We start from the raw sequence: 23,729 nt of genomic DNA on the forward strand, positions 1-23,729 counted from the left end.
TTTAATCTATTCTCTTTATGCCTCTTCTGTATCTCCTTTATTTTCCTCTCTATCTCTCTCTATGGAGTAAGCCATAAAGTTTCTCTGATCTCTGGTCAATTTTTTTTTCTTTTCCTTTTCCCTGCCCCTGTCATTTCTCTCTTTGTATGATATAAGGCCTCCTCCACCACCACCCCCATTAAAATTTTTTTTTTTCCAGGCATACTTCAACAAACAAATCAAAGCACTCCTGGTGGAAGGTCGAAACCACCACTACGAATAGGGAGATAAAGTAATCAGAGTCTCAACAACAAAGAGCACAAAGCACACTCCAAAAATACCTCTTGAAGGGCCAGGCCCTGGACAACATTATGACCACCTGTTTTAATATAATAGTCCTCACAGGAGCAAGACCCATAAGAAGCTATACATAAGGGACAGAAAACTAGGCAAAATGATGAAACGGAAGAATTCTCCTCAAAAGAGATTCCAGGAGGAAATGACACCTAGAGAATTGCTCAAAACAGATATAAGCAACATAACTGAGCAAGAATTTAGAATAATAGTCATATTAGTGGGCTTGAAAGAAGCATAGAAGACAGACGAGGATCTATTCCCACAGAGATCAAGGAACTAAGAAATAGTCACAACGAATTAAGAAATGCTGTAATGAGGTGCAAAATAAACTAGATGCAGTGACAGCAAGGATGAAGGAGGCAAAGGGTAGATTAAGTGAAATAGAAGATAAAATTATGGAAAATGATGAAGCCAAGAAAAAGAGAGATAAGAACATACTAGACCCTGAGGGGAGAAATAGACAATGAGAAGATTCAATGAAACATAATAATATTCATAAGAGTTCCAGAAGAAGAAGAAGAAAAGAGAGAGAAAAAGGGAAGAAGGTGTTACTTGAACAAATTATAGCTGTGAACTTCCCTTATCTGGGGAAGGAAATGGACATCCAAATCCAGGAGACAAAGAGAACTCCTTTCAGATTTAACAAGAATAGATCCTCTCCACAGAATATCATAGTGAAACTAGCAAAATACAAACATAAGGAGAAAATTCTGAAAGCATCCAAGGACAAAGGGGCCTTAACTTACAAGAGTAGACACATAAGGGTAGTAGCAGACCTATCCACTGAAACTTGGCAGGCAAGAAGGGAGTGGCAGGAAATATTCAATGTGCTGAATAGGAAAAATATGCAGCCAAGAATCCTTTATCCAGCAAAGCTGTCATTCAGGATAGAAGGAAAGATAAAGGTTATCCCAGACAAACAAAACCTGAAGGAATTCATGAACACTAAACAATTTCTGCAAGAGATCCTTAGGGGGACTCTGTGAGTGGAATGCTGCAAAGACTACAAAGGACCAGAGACATCACCACAAGCATGAAACCTACAGGTAACACAATGACACTAAATCCATATCTTTCAATAATCACTCTGAAGGTAAATGGACTAAATGCCCCAAACAAACACATAACATATCAGAATGGATAAAAAAAAAAACCAAGATCCATCTATATGCTGCTACAAGAAGTCCATTTTAGACCTGAGGACACATTCAGATTGAAAGTGAGGGGATGGAGAACCATCTATCATACTACTGGAAGTCAAAAGAAAGCTGGGGTAGCCATACTTATATCACACGAACTAGATATTAATCTAAAGGCTGCAACAAGACCTGAAGAAGGGCAATATATCATAATTACAGGGTCTATACATCAAGAAGAGCTAACAATTGTAAATGTTTATGCTCCCAACTTGATTGCACCCAAATACATAAATCAGTTAATCACAAACATAAGTGATCTTATCGATAGAAATTCTGTAATTGGAGGAAACTTTAATTCTCCACTTACAACAATGGACAGATCGTCTGGGCAAAAAAAAAATCAATGAAGAAACAATGGCTTTGAATGATACAGTGGACCAGATGGACTTGACAGATATATCCAGAACTTTTCATCCAAAAGCAGCAGAATTCTTTTCGAGTGCACATGGAACATTCTCCAAAATAGATCACATCCTATGTCACAAAACAGCCCTCAACAAAAATAAAAGAACCGAGATCATACCGTGCATATTTTCAGACAACAATGCTATGAAACTTGAAGTCAACCACAAGAAAAAATTTGGAAAGCCTCCAAATGCATGGAGACTAAAGAACATCCTACTAATGAATGAATGGGTCAACCAGGCAATTAAAGAAGAAATTAAAACGTATATGAAAGCAAGTGAAAATGAAAACATGACAGTCCGAATCCTTTGGGATGCCGCAAAGGCAGTTCTAAGAGGAAAATACATTGCAATCCAGGCCTATCTCAAGAAATAAGAAAAATCCCAAATACAAAATCTAATAGCACACCTAAAGGAAGTAGAAGCAGAACAGCAAAGAAACCCCAAACCCAGCAGAACAGCAGAAGAGAAATAATAAAGATTAGAGCAGAAATAAAAAATGTAGAACCCCCCTGCCAAAAAAAAAAAAAATACAGTAGAACAGATCAATGAATCTAATAGCTAGTTTTTTCTTTTCTGGAAAAAAACAAAGAAAATTGATAAACCCCTAGTCGGGCTTCTCAAAAAGAAAAGAGAGAGGACCCAAATAGATAAAAATCACAAATAAAAGTGGACAGAACACAACTAACATCACAGAAATACAATTATCAGGGAATACTATGAAAAATTACATGCCAACAAACTGGGCAGCCTGGAGGAAATGGACAAATTTCTAGACACCCACACCCTACCAAAACTCAAACAGGAAGAAATAGAAAAGTTGAACACACCCATAACCAGTGAAGAAATTGAATCAGTTATCAAATCTAACAACAGATAAGAGTCCTGGGCCACATGGCTTCCTAGGGGAATTCTACCAGACATTTAAAACAGAGTTAATCCTTATCCTTCTCAAGCTGTTCCAAAAAATAGACATGGAAGAAAGCTTCCGGACTCATTCTGTGAAGCTACCATTACCTTGATTCCCAAACCAGACTGAGACCCCCTAAAAAGGAGAATTACAGACCAATATCCCTGATTAACATAAATGCAAAAATTCCCAACAAAATACTAGCAGATAAAATTCAACAGCATCTCAAAAGAATTATTCACCACGATTAAGTGGGATTCATTTCTGGGCTGCATGGCTGGTTCAATATTCTCAAATCAATTAATGTGACAGAAGAAAGGATAAGAACCATATGATCCTGTCAATAGATGCAGAAAAAGCATTTGACAAAATATAGCATCCTTTCTTAATAAAAGCCCTCAAGAAAGTCGGGATAGAAGGAACCTACCTTAACTTCATAAGAGCCATATATTAAAAGCCCACAGCTAATACCATCCTCGTGGAAACAAAGTAAGAGCTTTCCCCCAACATCAGGAACATGGCAGGGATGTCCACTCTCATGGCTGTTGTTTAACATCATATTGGAAGGCCTAGCCTCAGCAAACAGACAACAAAATGAAATAAAATGGACCCAAATTGGCGAAGAAGTCAAACTTTCACTTTCCGCAGATGACATGATACTCTACATGGAAAACCTGAAAGACTCCACCAAAAAGCTGCTAGAACTGATACATGAATTCAGCACAGTCACAGGATACGAAACCAATGTACAGAAATCAGTTGCCTTTCTATATACCAATAATGAAGCAACAGACTACTTTCTTACACCATACACAAAATTAAACTCAAAATTGATGAAAGACATAAATGTGAGAGAGAAAACCATTAAAACCCTAGAGGAGAAAACAGGCCATAACCTCTTTGACCTGAGCCCCAGCAATTTCTTGCTCGACCCGTCTCCAAAGGCAAGGGAAATAAAAGAAAAAATGAACTCTTGGGACCTCATCAAGATAAAAACCTTCTGCACTGCAAAGGAAACAATCAACAAAACAAAAAGGCAACCAATGCAATGGGAGAAGATATTTAAAAGTGACATACCAAATAAAGGGTTAGTATCCAAAATCTATAAAGAACTTACCAACCTCAACACCCAAAAAACAAATAACCCAGTGAAGAAATGGGCAGACAACATAAATAGACACTTTTCCAAAAAAGACATCCAAATGGCCAACAGACACATGAAAAGATGTTCAACGTCACTCATCATCAGGGAAATACAAATCAAAACCACATGGAGATGCCACCTTACACCGGCCAGAGTGGCTAAAATTAACAACTCAGGAAACAAAAGATGTTGGCGAGGATGTGGAGAAACGGTAACTCTCTTGACTGTTGGTGGGAATGCAAACTGGTGCAGCCGCTCTGGAAAACATTATGGAGGTTCCCCCCAAAATTAAAATGGAACATCCCTACAACCCAGCAATAGCACTACTAAGAATTTATCCAAAGGATACAGGAGGGCTGATTCACAGGGGAACATGTACCCCAATATTTATAGTAGCACTTTCAACAATAGCCAAATTATGGAAAGAGCCCAAATGTCCATCAACAGAAGAATGGGTAAAGATGTGATTTATATATACAATGGAATACTACTTGGCAATGAGAAAGAATGAAATCCTGCGTTTTACAACAACATGGATGGAACTGGAGGGTATTATGCTAAGTGAAATAAGTCAGTCAGAGAAAGAAAGATGCCATATGTTTTCTCTCATATGTGGAGCTTAGGAAACTTAACAAAAGACCATGGGGGAAGGGAAGGGAAGAAATAATTTCAACCAGAGAGGGAGGCAAACCATAAGAGACTCTTAAATACAGAGAACGAACTGAGGGTTGATGGGGGGGTGGGGGGTTGGGGAAAATGCGTGATGGGTTTGAGGAGGGCACTTGTTGGGATGAGGACTGGATGCTGTATGTAAGTGACAAATCATAGGAATCTGCCCCCAAAACCAAGAGGACACTGTATACACTGTATGTTAGCTAACTTGACAATTTATTGACAATAAATTGTCAAGTTAGCTATATATATATATGTATATACATATATATATATTTACAAAAACTTTAAAAAAATATTACTGAAGGGTAAATCTTCTACTGTCCCTGGCATCCCTGGCATGTGCCTGCTCCCAGAGAAGAACCTGCAGTGTAGACAGGGCTGCTTAGAGCTCTCCCCACGCTGCCATTCTCCTCCTGCCCTTGCCTTGGCTCTGATTCTTCATGGGCTGGAGGAGAAGAGGCAGAAACACTGAAGATGAGTCAAGTGTAGTCTGGCCCTGGTGGGGGGACAGTGGCAGCATTCTTAGTGGCTCTTTTCCCCATGGAACACTGTTAATAGCCTTCAGCGTCTCCTCTGGGAATCTGAAATCATAAGCCCAACAGAAGGCCACTCTCTCCTCTCCCATCGCTTGCTTCAACGTCTGTTCCTAGTGCCGGACTTCCAGAACTCTGATGCACATACAAGCTGCTGGGATCCCTGCTGGGCCCCTGGGCAAGTCCCCTTCAAACTGGCTTTGGGTGCCTCCCTCCCATGTGGCCCCATTTCATATATGAAGAACACATACTTTTGCCCCCCTGTTAGTGAAAGTTCTGACTGCGTCCAAGACCTCCACCACCATGTGTACGCTGCTCCCTCCACAGAGCAAAGCAACAGCCTTCATGTATCCCATGACCACCAGGCAGCAGAGCCAAACTCCGAAGGACACACAACAAGTCTCTTAATGTACACCGCCCACACCCGTCTGGCAGTATCAAACTCCAGAGGCCGCCTCACTAGGTTTCAGGAGAGAGAGGACCTCCATCTCTCTGGACATGGCACGCAGAGACAACTCCCTGTGGGGCCTCCCTTACATAGTCACACGGTTACACCTGGGCCACCTTCTGCCCTGGGGAGACGATTCTGCCGCAGATGAACTCCAAGAATTGACCAATACTAATTTGTCATTGTCCCTATAAATTAAATGTTCTCGTTTAAAAAGTCCTTTCCTCTTGGGATGCCTGGCTGGATCATTTGGAAGACCATGCGACCCTTGATCTCATAGTCATGAGTTGGAGCCCCATGTTGGGTGTAGAGATTACTTAAATGCTAAAACCTAACAGAAAAGGTCCTTTCCTCTTGACCCCTTCAAATATCTATCAAATTAGTTGAAGGACTAAACCGCACAAAACTGGTTCTTGCTTCTTCCTTTGGACATCCTATATGGATCTTCTAGCATATAGCTTTGGACTGCGGGGTATTGGCAATTAGTAAACATTCAACTGATATTAAGGGAGATATTTATGTTACCCCGAACCTTTCATATAGCTTTCTGACCCAGATTTCAAGTTAATACAGGTCATTTACATTGGACCCTAACTTTGACATTTGATATTGAACTTGTCACAAACCTAACTGAACGCTATTGCCCCTGAATCGATCCTTCCCCTGAAAATCTTACCTGTCACCCTGAACTTTCCTGTTTCTAAATATAAGCATGACCATTGTACCCATCACCCACATGGACACATCCTACACATCCTTCACAGTAGACTTCATACCCTAAATCTTTCCTCAGTTCTTCCTCTATAAATCCTAGTGTAAATTCCCCATCATGAGTCGTGACTATCACATATTTCAACAACAGAGATCATGCACACATTAAACGCTGGAAATTCCACAGTCTTCACCACTGAAATAGAACCACATTCAGAGAAAACTGGAATATAAAATACGGTAAGAGGAGTGAGCAATATTTCGATTGTCAAGTGAAGAGATAATGATTTATTTGATTTACTCGTTTTTTCTCTGGTTATCTCTTACCTTCTGAAATGGAATCTAAGGTTGGGAGAAAAGAAATCAGCTTACATAAGCTGCACATTCAAGTGGCCTGAACACAGGTTAATTGTATTAAGAATGCTTCTACATATCTCTGGGGGAAAATATCTTTTAAACGGTTCTGAAATGAAAAAGGACAGGGTGCGAATACTTTGCTCTCTAATCATACTAGAGTCACTTACAAGGAAGTAGTTTTGAACATGAGAAGTGCATGATGGCAGAGAGTACTTTGGTCTCACTTTGTCATTTGACACATGTTTTCTCATGAGAGGATTTTTTCTTCCGTGTTTTTACTGCATTCTGAATACTTATGATGAATCTTAAAATGAGCGGGTATTTAGAATCTTAAATTTTCCAGACTTAATCTCTAATCCGTCTCCCGAAAAGTCACTGATATGGTAAATACTCTCAGTCATGTTCACAGACAAAACAAAGGACAAATAAAAATTCTAATAATTTGGATTTGGGATGGCTGCAATCCTTGTGAGTGACTGAGAGTCACCCATCTAACTTTGAAGTTTCTCTATTATTTTAGCAAGACAGAACCTTTCATCTACTTACTGCAAATGTCACAGCAGGGAAGGGTAAGGAGAGATTTTTCTGGTGTCAGGAAACGAGCACTAGAGGGAATGAAAAACCATCAACAACAATAAAGATGCTCTGAAAGAGAACTGGGTACCATAAGATTTTTCAATCAGATTCTCACAGGAAAAAGATAGTCTGCTCTCATTAGGTACTTGGAGAAAGTTTAGAGAAGGGGCCTCTTACACACTGTGGACACAGGGAATTTGGAAACCACAGGGACGTTGATAGTATTGATAAGAAAATTGAGTCCCACCTGAAGGGGTGAACAAAGACTGGAATGCAGAAAAAGAGTTGGGTAGAAAGGCCACCAAGGGAGGAGCTGTGACCTTTGGCGTAGGGTTGCAGCTAGTCAGAGATGGCCCTGCAGAGATAGAGGTGGGGGAATGGACACCCCAGGCTTGCTTTTCTACTTCCACAGGGCCTCTGACTTGGACTTCCCATTGGCCAGCCAGGCAGAAGTCAGAGAGCAAGAGATCCCACCAATGTAGTGCAACTAGATCAGCCTCAGGGGGCAAAGAGCTAGGGTGAAGTGTGATTCTGCAGAGGCAAATGAAGACTATGTGGCCCAGATGGGATTTTTCAGATACAAGTGGAGACATTTTAAGTTAGGATGGTCCCTAAAAAAGAAAAGAGAGAAACACAATAAGAGAATCCTGTGACTTTCAGATCTTCATGAACCACAGAACAATCTTTCCAGAGAAACCCGATACCTCCCTAACATACTACTTGTGGCCATGCGGTGCAACGACGCATGTGACCAGTGGTTCAGACACTTAACATGTGCAGGATTTCTGATTTGAATTTTTCTGAGTCTTTGAACTCTATATGCCATTGCCTGATTATGCCAACTTTGTGTGAAGAGGGACAGGTGGCAAGGGAGGGGGCGGTGGGGACTGAGAGCTGGGAAGAGGTTTCATTCTGGTTAGTTCTCGCTGCATAACAAACCATTCTGAAGCTCAGTGGTTAAAAACAAAAGCCATCATTTATTTGTTCTCATAAAGCTGCAATTTGGGCAGGACTCAGCGGGAATGGATCATCTTTGCTTTCTGCAACTTCGTCTGAGATGGCGGGGCAGCCGGAGGGCCCGCTTCTGTGTTGCCTCACTTGCATGGCGGGCAAGTTGGTCTGAGTCATAAATGAAAGGTGAGCTGGGAAGTGGGCCAGTGACTTCAGGCCCTCTGCATGGGGGCCTCTCAAGAGGCAGCCTGGGCTTCCTCACAACATGACAGTCAAGTTCCAAGGGCAAGAACCCCAACAGGGCAAGGAAGCATTGTCCACATGTAACCTTAGAGTCACAAGGTGTTGCTTCAACCATCTGCTATTAATTGAAATGGTCCCAGATCTGCCCAGTTCCAAGGTAGAGGACACAGGCCCCGCAACTCAGTGGCAGGAGTAACAGGGTCAGGTTATAGGAAGAATGAGTAGAAGCTACTGTCACAGCTATCTATGGAAACTACAATCTACCACTATCACAAATCATCGTAAATTCAAAAGAAAAAATGAAATGGTCTTTACTACCAGAACATATGCCATATTTGTGAAAGCACCCTCATAATCCCATTTGAACCATCTCTAAATAATCCCATCTCAGCTTCTTTCCTGATGTTTTTTATTTGTTCAGCATACTTCATCTTTAGCCATTTTATTTTTTCCTCCCGTTCTTCCTGTGATTTATGAGCATATTCCTTTTCTACTAGTTTAATTTCATTATTTAATTGATCGGTGTAGATCTTCTTCAGGTCTTCTTCCCGTTGCTTCAGCCTCTTCTCCGTGTCCTCGTAAATGGCACTGGTAAAGTAAGCCCCTCCGTTGCTCTGCACCATCTTCTCTATCAGCTCCACCAGCTCCTGCACTTGAGCTTCCTTCTCGGCCTCTGAGGCTCTGTTGTTGAAGGCACAGTAGCGGTTCCCACACTCGCTGATGATGTTTCTTAGCTTCACATCTGAATGTGCCAAGAAGTCACTCAGGCTCTTCTCCTCCAAGTTTTCTTTGTGAGTGAACAACACGATCATGTGCTTCAACGCTGGCTTCCCAAAGGCAGCCTTGATCAATGCCACGGTCTTCTGCTCTTCATCCGTGTAGCGGCCCACCTGGAGGACCAAGACGATGGCGTGGGGCCCAGGACAGGAGTAGAGGACACACCGGCTGAATTCCCCACATGTGGTATCCAGCATCTCCTTGTTGTCAAAGAGCCCTGGGGTGTCAACAACAACAAGTTTCCTCCCCTTCCATTCCTTGGATGCTTTTTGACACTTGGGAGTGACAGCATGGGGAGCAATTTTAGACTCAAAGACTCTACTCCCCAGGATGGTGTTGGCCGTTGCGCTCTTCCCACTTCCAGTTTTCCCCACCAGAATAATCCTCAGAGTGTTGTCCTGAGGGTCGGCCATTTCACTACCAGGAGTCTCTGTGGTGTAAAGCAAAGGAAGGAGAAGAAAAAGAGTCAAAGAAGGTAAATGGAAACCATCACCTCGCTCCTATGACCTATGTGTTCCTCCATGAAATCCTGCAGTAGTCTACTATCCATGTTGGTCCCATAAAGACAGAAAGATGAGACAATTCAATCACCATGGAAAAACAACAAAGTAGTTAAACAGTTCCCCTACAAAAGAGTACCAGGTCCACATGGTTTCATGGGGATCTCACTTAACCTTTCTTAAACTATTCCTGATGACTTAAAACAGAAGGAAATCTTTCCAGTTCTTTCTATGACATAAGTATGATATTGATCCCAAAAGCCAACAAAGATTTCACCAATAAATAAAGCTACAGACATGTCTCATTTGCGAATACTAATGCCAAAATCCCAAATAAATTGTCAGACCCTAAAAAGTAATACCCCACAATTAAAGGTGATTTATTTCAGAAATACTAGGGTGGTTCAATATGAGAAAATGGATTCTTAAAACACATTCCATTTAGTAGATTTAAGAAGAAAAATACCTTGATGCAGAACAGACATTTGCCCAAATTCAACACTGTTTTAATAGATACTTCTTTAATGTGATTTTATAGAAATATAAATTTTAAAAAATTTGTCACCAATTTTTTCTCTGCAGCTAAATAGTTGACTATAAATTTCATTTGGATGAATGAAGAAAGGAAATTAGCCTGTACAGTCAAAAAAGAGAAGAACGATGAGGGAGGGCCAGCTCTACCAGATAGTAAAATATTTTAGCCCCTATAATTAAGGCAATAGGACGTGTGTGTAAACAGAGACAGATCAGAAAACAAAAACAGACAATTCAGAAATAGACCAAATTGGTCGACTATATTCATGAGTATCCAGTTCAATTGTATCATGTTACATTTATCGTCCATAAGGCAGCATCTCACAGCAACGGGAGAAAGGTGGACTAATAACCAGCATTGGGATAACTACAAAACCACACAGAAAAAGACAAAACTGCACCCTCATCTTCATGCCATTCACATGCTAAATACGTTAGAAATGTAAACACTAAAAATCAATCCACATAAATACTAGAAGAAACTCAGACATATCCTTTGTAACCTAGGGGCAGGGCAACCCTTTCTAAGATTTGAAAGATTGTAAGGAAAAGGATTCATACATCTGACTAGGTAAAGATCCAAAAGACAATGGGAGACAAGGAACACCACAGACAATTAAAATACGAATGTCAGACTATATCAAAGAGGGTTAATTCTCCTCTTATACAAAGAATACCTAAAAATAGAGAGACAAATATCCAACAGCTTGATAGAAAATGGAGCAAGAGATATGAATAAACAGTTCAAAGAAAAAAAAGAAATGTCAATGCTCCTCAACTATGTAAAAATATATGAACACTCACGTAAAGTAGAGAAAAATAAATCCAACATAGGAAAAGAAAAAAACTAAATATAACAAATTAAAATTACACTGAGATACTATTTCTCCACTTATGGATTTGGGAAAAATCGAAAAATTTGCTGGTATAATCTATCAATAAAAGTTTAGAGGAAACAAGTTCTCTTCTCCGTGGCTAATGAGAATAGAAAAACAGTCTAAAACCTTCAGAAGAGAAATTAGCAATATCATATAAATTACATATACATTTATTCTTGGATTGTGAGTCCAGTTTTAGGATTTATGCCTGTAGTGGTCAAGGGAAGATCACCCCTAAACCTGCAACTTTGGCATACTGACTATTTCAGATAAAAGTACCTTAAGATACAGTCTGTGTGGGAAGATTACTAAGACCCTAGTCTGTCCCCCTGCAAGCAGGAAACAAATCTCCCGTGTAAAAGGTGCCCTTCCTGTCCCAGGAGGTAAAGAGACACTCTCATGACCAGGGATGGGAGATTTAGAGCCAAGAAGACTGTATAAACAGCCCACTACTTTCTACTAATTTACTACGCCAGCCCAAAGTCTCTTTAGAATTCCTCCCTAACAGATGCTCCCAAAGTTAAGTTTTCCTTGTCTTGTCAATCCCTCACAGATCCATCATCTCTTTGCCTAAAAAGTATAAAAACTGCCTACCTTGGTCATTTCTCTTGGTTTTAGTTTCATTACTGAGCATCTGTGCACACTGCTTTTTTTTTCTCTTATTAATCTGCCTCAAGTGAATGTAATTCGTAGGGCAGCTGGAAGACCTTGAAGGGTAGAGGAAGAAGTTCCCCTTCCTTATGTCCCAGAGCTACACTGACAAAAACATAGGAAAAGATTAGGCATATGTTTATTCTCTGCGTCACTATTTGTAATAATTAAAGACCAGAATCTACCAAATGCCCACTAGTAGAGGTCTGATTGAATGAACCAAGGTACATACACACAGCGATGTATTATCCAACTGTAGAAAGGTATAAGAAATACCTCTCTATGCTGTGATTCAGAGATCTCCAGGATATTTCATAAAGCAAAAAAATAAAAGGCAAAGTGAAGAAAATAACATTTACTTTACTGTCATTTCTCTAGTGGGGAGGAACATGAACTGCAGGTACAAAATACAACATATATTTCATGCACATGAAAAAGCAATGGCAGATCATCTGAACCATCACCAAAGAAGTTACTGACAGAGGGATGGGAGGAATAAGGCGGGGGACAGGGTAGAAGCTGGGAACTACTTTGAGTATACTTAGATTTCATAGATTTGTCTTGAAAGCATGTATTTCCATCTTTTAGAGAGTTTGAATTACAGCTCTTTTCCTTTATGAAAGACCTACATGTGTACCTGCTGTTGCTGGCTGACATAAATTCAAAGAGGATTTTTCATTTGTACAAAAAAAAAGCTGAACACGAATACAGTGTTCCGCATTTGTTTCACAGCCAGTTGAGCTAACAGAGAGGCCGAGTGGGCCGTTGTCCACGCCAGCTGCCAATCACCTTCCCCGGGAACCTCACACAGGGGTTCACCATCCATCCACCAGAACTGTGAGCCAGATGAGCACGTGGGCTTTCTCTCAATTGAATTTGTGCATCTGTTAACAAGTTGTGTCTAAAAGTATCAGAAACACATAAGGGAGGTTATTTGGGGGAGATCTGGGAATGCGCACCCTTTTTCCATGTACATTGATGGTAATTGCTTCTCTCCTTTATGTCATTTTGTTTCATAAAAGATTTCATAGGAACATTCTGCTTGTGGATAGTGAGGAACATCTGTAAATAGCTTACATAATTATACAACAAAAACTATATTTTCAGATAACTAGTAAAAATCAAAAGCAAATGCAATACATAGTATTTGGTGTAATAGACAAACCACACAAAGAATTGGTCCAAGAAACTTGAAAATGCAGTTGCTTCATTGGCTATTGTCCTAATGGGATACAGTGTAAGGCCAAATAGGGGGAAAAAACGTCAAGAAAATCTTAAATTGTTTTCAGGAATCCTGTCCTATTCTTAGCTTTTTGTGCACATGTGTAGTTTTGAAGCCCAAGGACAAGCCCAGTGGCAATGAACACTCTTAGTGCCCATACTGTGCCCTTCAAATGCCATTTCCCACCAAACATTAAGAATCTTAGGAGAACGTACCGATTCCAGATCTGGGCCAAGAAACATGCAAGTGGATCCTAGACTATCTAGTCATACTAGTAATCGAGGATTCTATCAAAAACTATTCAGACCGTGGGATGCCTGGCTAGCTCTGTCAATACAGCATGCATCTCTTGATCCCACGTTCATGAGTTCTAGCCCCACATTGGGTGCAGAGATCACTTTCAAAACAAATGTTTGAGGGGAGCCTGGGTGGCTCAGTTGGTTAAGCAGCTGACTTCGGCTTAGGTCATGATCTCACAGTTCGTGAGTTCGAGCCCCACGTCGGGCTCTGTGCTGACAGCTCAGAGCCTGGACCCTGTTTCAGATCCTGTGTCTCCCTCTCTCTGAGCCTCCCTTGTTCATGCTCGGTCTCTCTCTGTCTCAAAAATAAATAAGTGTTAAAAAAAATTTAAAAAAAAATGTTTGGATCTTACCGAAAGGACTACAGGGCCAACTTGAAGAGGCAAGATGGACAGAGATGGGGTAATTTGAGTATCAATGAGAATAATAATTTCAATGGATTAAAATTCATCAAATATGTTGAAGTTCATGAATTCATAACAATACCAACATTCCGAAAGAAGTGAAGTGTTCTCTTTGGGGTATGCTAGGAAATGAAGTCATCGGTCTAAACATGGACAAAAAAGAATCAAGCATTCCTTTTGTCTTATTAACTACACCTTATGGAAATGAAAGTATGATTCAGGGGAACTTTCTTTTTAAAGGATTATGCCATCCAATCAATGAAGAAAGAATGATAGAATTATAATATTATAATTTGCCACCATTAATGAAACAAAGTTAGTCTAGGCTATCATTACTGTCTGCTACATTACAGAAAGAGACAGAAGAATATATAAGGTGCCTTCTCATGGACGTTTACAACTGCACCTATGAAATATTGCCACCCAAATAACCAGGCAAGCCTTCATATGATCAAGCCTCTCCTTAAATTTAAACTTATACAAAACACGGAAACTGGAAGAACATGTCATATGACGTCTTGAGAATTTAATGAGCAAAAAGTACACTGTCAATTCTCTTGGAAAAAGGACCAACCATTTCTTAACCAAAAACATTTTACAAAAAGAAACTGGAAGGTGAAAACTTATTTATCAAATTAAACTTAAGAGATATGAAAGAATCGAAATTTATGAACCGTATTTGGAGCTGATTTCAGTTTTAAATTCTAGGAGACGATCTGGGAATTGGACTACACCTGGTAATTTTTTTAAAATTCTAATTGCTTTTTGAACTCTGATTATGGTATATTTTAATGACCTTTATCTTCCAGACATACATATGTAAATGATTACTGATGAAGTGATAAAATTTTTAGTATTCTACTAAATTAATAGTTTTTAGTATTCTAATGTTTAAAGTGTATGTATGTATGTATGTACGTATGTATGTATTTAATCTCTACACCCAGCATGAGGCTCAAACTCACAACCCTGAGATCAAGAGTCCCATGCTCTTCCCACTGAGCCAGATAGGCGCCGCCACTCTAATTTTTGAAATGAGGAGATTGATGTGGCTCGGAAATGCTGAGAAAGTTGCCCAAGGTCACTGCGCTAATGGGCTTTGGGCAGAGAAGGGATCCAATGCAAATTATGTCTACCGTACCCTCATGCATAACCCTTGCACACTCTGGTCTCTTCTTGGTTCCTTCTCAGGCCCTTGATTCTACATTTCTCTTTACATTGGATCAGAAATAGATCATGGGAGGCCAGGAGAGGTAGATCACTCTCTGTCCAGAAACATGAACTGGTAGCAACCCTGGAATTAGGGAAGGCAACCAAAGGGCTTCACACACATTTGTTTTCTACAGAATAGTTCATTCTCTCCCCATGGCACCCCTTCCTTACCTCCTCTGTTACACTGTCGATCACACCATTTCTCTCTTACATGTTGGAAAGGACACAGCCAGCTGAATTCTAGACTTCTTGTCCCATTTGTGACCTGGGTATCCCGGGGAATTTCATAAAACCACACACACACCATCTGGGATTCAGATTTTCTTTCAGGAAAAGAGAGGGATTGGGACAGACTGGTCTCTAAATTGCCTTCCAGCTCTAAAGACCTGCCTTGAGGACACTAGTTTCCCACTAAGGGAAATGGATGGGGTGTCAGGCACCACTCACTCTGTCATGACAGCAACTGATGGAAGATATGCTGTTCAGCAAGTTTGTCCTGTTAAATAGGAGACAGGTGGACATAGGCCACTCTCTTTCCTTAGCCCCACCCTACCTTCTACTGAGACTCCTGTGGCAGCATCCTCATTGCTGGGCTGCTGGTACAGTACCTGCTCCCTTCTAGGAGCAGAACCCACACCCATGCACACCCCTATTTCCTGCTGCCCCTCATGGCTCCATTGCTCTCAGGCCAGGCTCACCTTCTTTTGAAGGAGCTGAGTTCCCCATTGTTCTCCAAAGAATCTGTTTGAGCTGCTGCTTTTGCTTTCACTGTGAGGAAAATGTGTTTCACCCTTTAAACCTCTGAGGCAGGAAGCTCAGATTGGGTGGAGCTAGTGAAGGAACTATTTGGCTTTAAAGAGACAGAAATATTGCCCCATACTTGGAGGAGTGCTTGAGTTTTACCAAGGTGTAAGCTTTTTCTCCATGTGCCTGCACTCACACCAAATTTTCCAAACCTATATTTGTTGTTTGGGGTTATACTGGTGGATCCCAAAGGCCCTTATTACATGACACAAATCATGCACACAGAGCCAGGCATGGTGTTGGGTCATCTTCCCTGCATGGAGTGGGTGACTCTGGCGTGATTCTAGGAAGAAGAAACTCAAATAGGTGGCTAGATGTGTCCAAATTTAGAGCCTGAGATACTTCCCAGTGATTCTATCATATGGGTTTTCATGATAGTCTTTCATGAAGGTCTCAAGTTACTCATTAAAAATTTACCAGCCTTGAGGTACAAAGCCAAGAGTCTAAACCATTGGGAGCCAAGAGAAAAAAAAGGAAGATGTGGCCTGGAAAAAGTCTTCCAATGACCATACACCTTCTCTAGTTTTCTTCATATGGTTCTTTCAAGCCCTAAAATATGCATGACCTGACAACAAAAGATGCACCCAGGGTGGAGATCAAACTTTCCCCTACAACTTTCCTACTTTCCTCTACCCCAGACCCAGGCACTGGTAGATTTTCCCAGATTTAGCCAGTGCACCCATTCCAACCTGCTCTGGAAACTTTGAGATGATAGGCAGATGGTCAAACCTCTCATGGTTGACCAGCTGTTCCAATTGTCTCCTGCATCATCATAAAATTATAATGTTTTTGATTATATATTTTTGTTCACTACATTGAGACATGGGATTACTTGATGCTCACACTTGAAGGTGGGTACTAAGAGAACTAAATGTGGCAGGAAGTAGTGGCCAATGGGGAGGCAACCCATGGAGGGAAGCAGCTAGATTTGGAAATTATTGTATTAATACTATATTATTGGTCCATATCATTAGACCAGTTATTGGTGCTAATGACTTGGAGGGCCCCAGGTAACTGTTTTCCAACTTGCAATAAAGACAGAGACCGGGCGGGACCAGCTATGTAATTTGCAAAGTCTGGCACAAAAGGAATATGCCAGGCCCTTTGTCAAAAACAAACAAAAAAAATTAAGAATTTCAAGATGACATCAATAGAACAGTAAACCCTTCTAAGTACAGGGCCCTGTGCAACCGCACAGGTCACATACCCATGAACTTGGTCTTGATGAGGCTGAATACATAAAAGTCTAGAGGAGAGCTAGAATCATATTTCCTGCTCAAAATATCTCTACCATTTCCTAGTTTCATTTCAAGCTACATATTCCTTGAGTGAAACTTGTCCTTGGATGTTTTCATGGTCAGCTAATTGCTTCTCCAGGCATTATGCTCAGGTATGCTGTTAAGTTCCCTAGAGGGAACAGGAGACTAGTTGACACAGAATCCATGGATGCCACAAGAAATCAGATGTGAGTCTCAAATGGTAACAGCCTTGTGATCATTGGTCAAAAAGGAGCATGTGGCCCCCATCAGTCCCATACTGAGCCCTAAGTTAGGAGTGATCTCCTTCTACAAGATTCTGGATAGAAGCAGTGTAGCCCCATATCTGTCTTGTTCAATGAGCCACGCTCCTGATCATTGAGGGCTTCCTTCCACTTGCACCTATGCTGTGAGCCACAGGACTCTCCACCGCTTGTCTCCAACTGCAACCCCGGAAACAGAACTTTCCACCCAGGATCTTGCTCCTTCCACATAGTCAGAAGCAGAATGATAAATGTGGACAAAGCCACAGCTTCCTTTTTTATGTTTTCCTTTCATTCTTTACATTTCACACACACACAGAAATGTGGATATAATGAATTTTCAAAAGGTGTGGGGTCATTAAGAGACATTCTTTGAATTCTATAGGAGTCTTCTTGTGGGGCTCAGGGTGTTTTCTGATGCTCAGATCTAGATAATCTCACAGCTCAACTTATTAAAATAGTGCAGAAATAATAACAGTAGTTTAAAAGAATTGTTCCCCCATTGTCCTGTTTCTTCTACATATCGTCTTTGTAACCTTGGTGGATCCGTCTCCTATTGCCTCCATAACAAATTCCTAAAACATTAGTAGCTTAAAACAATATAAACTTCATCTTCTACAGTTATGGAGGATAAGAGCATGGAATTAGTCTTATGGAGATAAAACCAAGGTCCTGCAGAGCTGGTTCTTTCTGGAGGCTCCAGGAGAGAATCCATCCCTTGCCTCTTACATCTTCTAGAAGCTGCCAGCTGACCTGGGCTTGTGGCCACACCACACCAATCTCTGCTGCCTTCATCACATTGCCTTCTTGCCTCTCCTTAGAAGGACCTTTCTGATTACATCGGGGACCCACCCAGGTAATCTGGAATAATCTCCCCATCTCAAAGTCATTAACTTAATCACACCTGCAAAGATGCTTATGGAATAAGGTAACATTCACAGGCTCTGGGGATTAGAGTGTGGCCTCTCTGCAACTCACTTTTCTAATCTTTAAAATGGAATACTTACTTCAGACGGTCAAGGTGAAACCAGATAAATTTGTACACATGAAGTGGTACTCAAACCATAGCGATCAATAGGTATTAGTTAGAAGTAGTAATAGAACCTTCTATGCTAGTCTCATAGATTACCCTTCTAAGGCTCACCTACACATCAGAGATGCTGTCTTAATCAGCTTGCACAAACATAATACCACAGCCTGGGAGCAGAAACAACAGGAATTCATTTCTCACAGTTCTGGAGACTGGGCAGCCCAAGCCCAATGTGCCAGCCAACTTGTTTCCCTGGGGAGGGCTCACTTCCTGATTTGTGGATGGCGCCATTTCACTGTGTCCATACATGAAGGAGCGAGGAAGCAACTCTCTGCTATCTCTTCTTACAAGGGCACTAATCCTGTCAAGAGGACCCCAGATTCATGAACTGATGGAAACCCACTTACCTTATCCCCAAATACCATCATGTTGAGGGTTAGGGATTCTGGAGCCTTCTCTCCTGGTGCCAAATAAAACTAGTCACTTCTCCTTTGTAACAATCTCTTTTAAGTGGATATCACTCAAGGTTTCCTGGTTTCTCCCCACTCACTCCACCCCCAAAGGGCACTGCATGAAAAGGAAGACTCAGCACTTCCACAGCCTGTCTACCAGGATAAGGGATCTGGATTATCTATACCCCTGCACTCACATGTCTTTAATGAAATTGTCTTCTGGCTCCACGGATGTGCAAGAAGAGCTGCCTCTTACACGATAATGGCAGCCATGTCACAAAAGAGATATAGGTGTTAGGTGTGACAGTGCACTTGGGGCTGAATCCCTCAAAGGAAACATTGACCAACCCTCATGAAATAAGGACCATGCCCCCCAAAGAGCCTTTTACTGACTTCCACGATGTTATATTCGGTTATGAACCACAACCATTCAGTCCTGTTCCCAAATAGGTCTCTGCTTCCTCCTAAGGCTTCTCCAAAGATCTGCCAAAAGTGACCACTCAGAATTTGTGTCTTCACCAGAGGGTCACAGTCTTGGAGCTTCAGGGGAAAAACTGTAGGACGTACTCTGAACTACTGTTGCCTCAAAGAGACTCTTCAGAGCAGGTTTCCAAGATGGCAGCACTGACTCAATGCTCAGACTCTGCCAGTGAGCAAAGCCAGGACTACTGGGACTCTCAGTCTGGAAGCATATGTACCTCAGGAAATCAGACGACTGACTCAATATCCAGCAGAGTGAGAAGTAATGACATAGGACTGAGTGAACGGATTCAAGATGTGCCATTGTGGTTATTTGTTTGCAATATTGATGGCATTCTGTTTGATGTTCTACTTGTATGGCTATTTGTGGAAACCTTATTTCTTTCTCCTTAAACAAATTAGTAGACTGTGTATTTGTAAACTCACAACAACCATTTTTAAACACTGCCTCATCTTCACCTACCCTCAAAATTGAGAAACAAATGCTTCTGCTGAGTTTCATTCACTTTCATGATGATAGAACCATTTGCATAAGTTTAATAAAAATCTGTCCTCTTGTTGACAGATACCATTGGAAAAATCGATTCTGCAGCAAGGCCATATGTACAGGGTGATATCTGAGAGTGATTGTTGTTTAATCAAAGACCATCAGACCACTGCTAAGGAGCAATTGTTGGTGTTACATGTGGAGCTAATGTCTCCAAAACCTTCATAAGAAAACTAATATGATGTCTGGCTTCCAGGATCCCAATCTCTAGGAGTAAGGAAGTCCAATCCCAGGTAGTACAGAAACCCAGGCAAATTTTGGAGACCTCAGGAAGAAGGAAATTCACTGAGATTTAAGGGTACAGCATGCAAAGTTTACTGGAGAAAGTGTTTGGGCCTTGGTTTCCTACTCCTAGGATAGAAGAATGGCAGGGGCTTTGAAAAGTCTGATTCAAAATTCATATTGAAAATTTCCAAAGGAAGTTTATCCTTTGAAATTGATAGTTGCTTAATATGATTAGGCTCTAGATTTCCCGAGCAAACTCAAGGAGGCTTTTCCAGTTAATTAAGATTCTTGCTGCATCTGTATAAATAATCAGGCCATGCATAGCAAAAACAATCTACTAGGATCAACAATACTTGTTGGAGACTGTTTATGATCACAAAGTAGAGAACGCTATGAAAATGTTGCAACTTAGAAATAGGCAAGAGAGATTACTGGAGTGTTCCATTGTTCGGTGTGGTGCTGTGCTTGATGATCCGCTGTGATATTTTACAACACTTTAAGGACAGAGAGGATTTTCGCACATCTCTGCCTTGGAGATACTCAGCGAATTTTCTGTCTGGTGGAATATCCAACTCAAAAATTACATGTTACTACTCTCTTGAACACATCAACCCTTGATTTCAAATGAACTTTGTGCTTCTGTTTGTTTGTGTGTTTTTTTGTTTTATTCTTTGCTTATTTGTTTGTTTTTAACTAGGTTTCACACCCAGCATGGAGCCCAAACTCAAGACCCTAAGGTCAAGCCCTGAGCTGAGATCAAGAGTCAGACGCTAAAGTGATTGAGCCACTCAAAGGAACTTTGATGCAATTATACTATCATACTGGTTCTCTAGTCAAGCCATGAGTTGAGCAAAATCTTTGATGTGTTTATACTTGCCCAAGAGGCATGATTTTGCTTTTTTTCAAAACTGCACTCAGACAAGAAAGAGAGGGAGAAATAGCATGATCCAAGCCTTGGAGGTGGAAATAACATTGGACACAGGCAGAGAACAGCTAACAATTTGGAGTACAGGAATCATTACCAGCCTTTACTGAGGGCCTACTGTGTCCCAGGCACTTGCCTCTCCATCATTATCACCTTCGATCCTTACAAAAGTGTAAACAGATATTAATGGGAACAACGATATCTAGAAGAATCTCATTCTTGGAAGAGAAGTTGAGACTGATTATAATGACTGTTGAATACCAGGCCAAGGAATGTGGATTCTAAGCCCTAGACAGTACAAGATTTCCAAGAAGCAGAGACCTAAGAAAACTATCCCAATGGGCTTAACCTGGTAACTGCAACGAGGACTGGAGAGGAAGAGATCAGGGGTACTGTACCCTCACACTGCACACACTGTCCCTCTCTTACCATCCATCCTAGGTTGAATTGTGTCCTCCTAAAGAAGTGCTAACCCATGGTACCTGAGAATGTGACCCTTTTTGGAGCACGGTCTCTGTGATGTCATGTCATGAAGTTAAGGTTGAGCCCTACTCCGATGCCTGGAATCATTTAATTCACAGTGAGGGAAGTTTACACAGAGATACACAGAGAGAACACCATGTGATAAAAGAGGCAGAGATTGAACTGAAGCACCTAGAAGGCAAAGAACAAAGCAGGCCAGCCAGCACCAGAAGCTAAGAAGCAGCAAAGAAGGATCCTTCCCCAGAGACTTCATGGAGAGTATGGCCCTGGGAACGTCTCGGTTTGGCGCTTGTAGCCTGTGCCAGTGAGACAGAAGCCATAACAATGAGAAAGTAATTTTCTGCCCTTTAAGCAACAGTTTGTGGTCATTTGTTACAGCAGCTCCTGGGGGAATTAATATAGATTTTAAAGCCAAGAAGTAGGGTCCTGCTCTGGTAATTACCTAAAATGTAGGAGTCGTTTTCAAATTGAGTAATGCATGGAGGCTCGAAGAATTCTGAGGTACATGATAAAAAGAAAGGCCTAAGAGGATGTCGGTGGTAAGATGAACATCCAGGTCACTTTCTGGTGAGGTCTCAGAGAGAGGTGGGGACCATGCTGCTGGACATTGGAGGGATGATGGCACTTGCTATAAAATGGCAGGGGGCAGGGGCAGGGAGGCAGCGAAAGGGATTGTATGCTTTTTCAATCCCTGATAATATTTATATTATCCAGACTCTAAATTCTGGTTGAAACATTTTGCTTATTTGTCTGAAGCATTTCCTCCTGTTCTTTCTTTTGGAGTGAATTCCTTCATTTCTTGATTTTGGATGAAAAAGAAATAATAAAAAAATAAAGATTAAAATTTAAAAATTTAAAACAACAAATAAAAAATCAAATGAAGGATGCTAGTTCCTAGGTGTGTTCTGGTCTGGTTGTTGAAAGAAACTCGATAGAATAGAGAAAAAAGGGTAAGAAAGGGGGGAAAAGGGAATAAAAAGAAAATGTTTGATTATTAAAAAACGAATACAATAAAATAGAATAGAGTGAAATGCTGAAAGTAAAATGGAATAAAAAATTTTACAAGAAAGTAGAAAAATACAGTAGATACAATTTGAAGAAAGATATTTTTTATAAAATCAGAAAATAAAAATAAATTTTTTCTCTTTCTATATTCAAGTATAAGAAAAGAAGAAGAAAAAAGAATGAATGGATGGACTAGCGAACAGAATGAAATATGAGTGAAATTATATCCAGTTTCCACTAGAAGTCAAACTATGGAGAAATCTATAGTCTGTAAACTAAGGTGGCGGAGAGACTCATGTTCCTCTAGAGCTTGATTGGCACAGTTGGATAGGGCTTGGTGTGACGACTCCGTTTACACTAGACGGCACTGCTTAGATTACTGGGGTAGATCACTGTGGCGCCTGTATCCATGAATGCACATGGGTGGGAGAGGTGTAAATGGTATCACCTACCTACCCAGTCTCTAGCATCAGAACTCTGTGCTCTCACTGACTGGCAATCATGCACCCCTCCTTTGTCCCTGGCTTCTGTCCACTCCCTGCCTCTACACTATCCAGAACCAAGTCAACAGCCTGCCAGGTGGTACCTCCCTTCTGAATTTTATCTCAGATGAGGCTGTGATTCCAAACCCCTCATTTCTGAGGGCCCTGTGGCTTGGACATACTCTGACCCCTCAGGGAGTGTCTTGCCAAGACTTGCTTGGGTGCTGGCTGCCCTTGCCCCCAGGAAAATTTGCATGACCATGTTGCTGCTGAAGCCCAGAGACTATGGCCAGGTGCCAACATTCCCAGAAAAAATTCACTCAATCTTGTAGCAGCAGCATGTAAGAGATTATGGTAAATCACACCACACATCTGGCATCAGGTTTCACTGCTTCCTAACACCCTTGCTCAACACCAGCAAATGGCTGTTCTCTAGGGTCTGCTGGGACCTTTGCCTGTGGGGAAGCTGCATAGCCTCTACCAAATGTCATCTTATCTGGGGAACCACATCTCCCCATGTGGCCAGAGACCCCTCACCCTTGGACCTTGCTGTCTATTCCTGGGGATTTGCCCTTCCCACCAGAACACCACCAGGCATTGAGCTGTATAACTTCAAACTCTGTGCTCCCATGTTTATAGACTGGCATTGAACTTTCTTCTTTCTCCTTTCTCTCTTTCTTGTTCAGTCCCTTATGTGTGTTTCCACTCTTTCTCTTTCTCTCCAGCTGCTTTCAGGAAGAATTTTTTCCTGTACTCTGCCCCCTGTCTCAATCCTCTTTCCACAAGCAAAAATAGTTCCCTAACATCTGAGCC

At 41.2% G+C, this 23,729-nt stretch overlaps 1 protein-coding gene across 1 annotated transcript in view; it reads right to left on the reverse strand.

The window, feature by feature from the left end:
- Positions 1 to 8,250: 8,250 nt before the first annotated feature.
- Positions 8,251 to 23,729, reverse strand: part of LOC109252356 (uncharacterized) — a 39,745-nt gene continuing 24,266 nt past the window's right edge. Inside the window, exon 7 of the mRNA XM_053898628.1 lies at positions 8,251 to 9,764. Coding sequence (XP_053754603.1) covers positions 8,802 to 9,764 — 963 coding nt within the window. The 3' untranslated portion in view covers positions 8,251 to 8,801. The remainder of the gene's footprint in view (positions 9,765 to 23,729) is intronic.

Source organism: Panthera pardus, unplaced genomic scaffold (genome assembly GCF_024362965.1).
Source record: "Panthera pardus isolate Hobbes unplaced genomic scaffold, ASM2436296v1 HiC_scaffold_9, whole genome shotgun sequence".
Taxonomy (NCBI): Eukaryota; Metazoa; Chordata; class Mammalia; order Carnivora; family Felidae; genus Panthera; species Panthera pardus.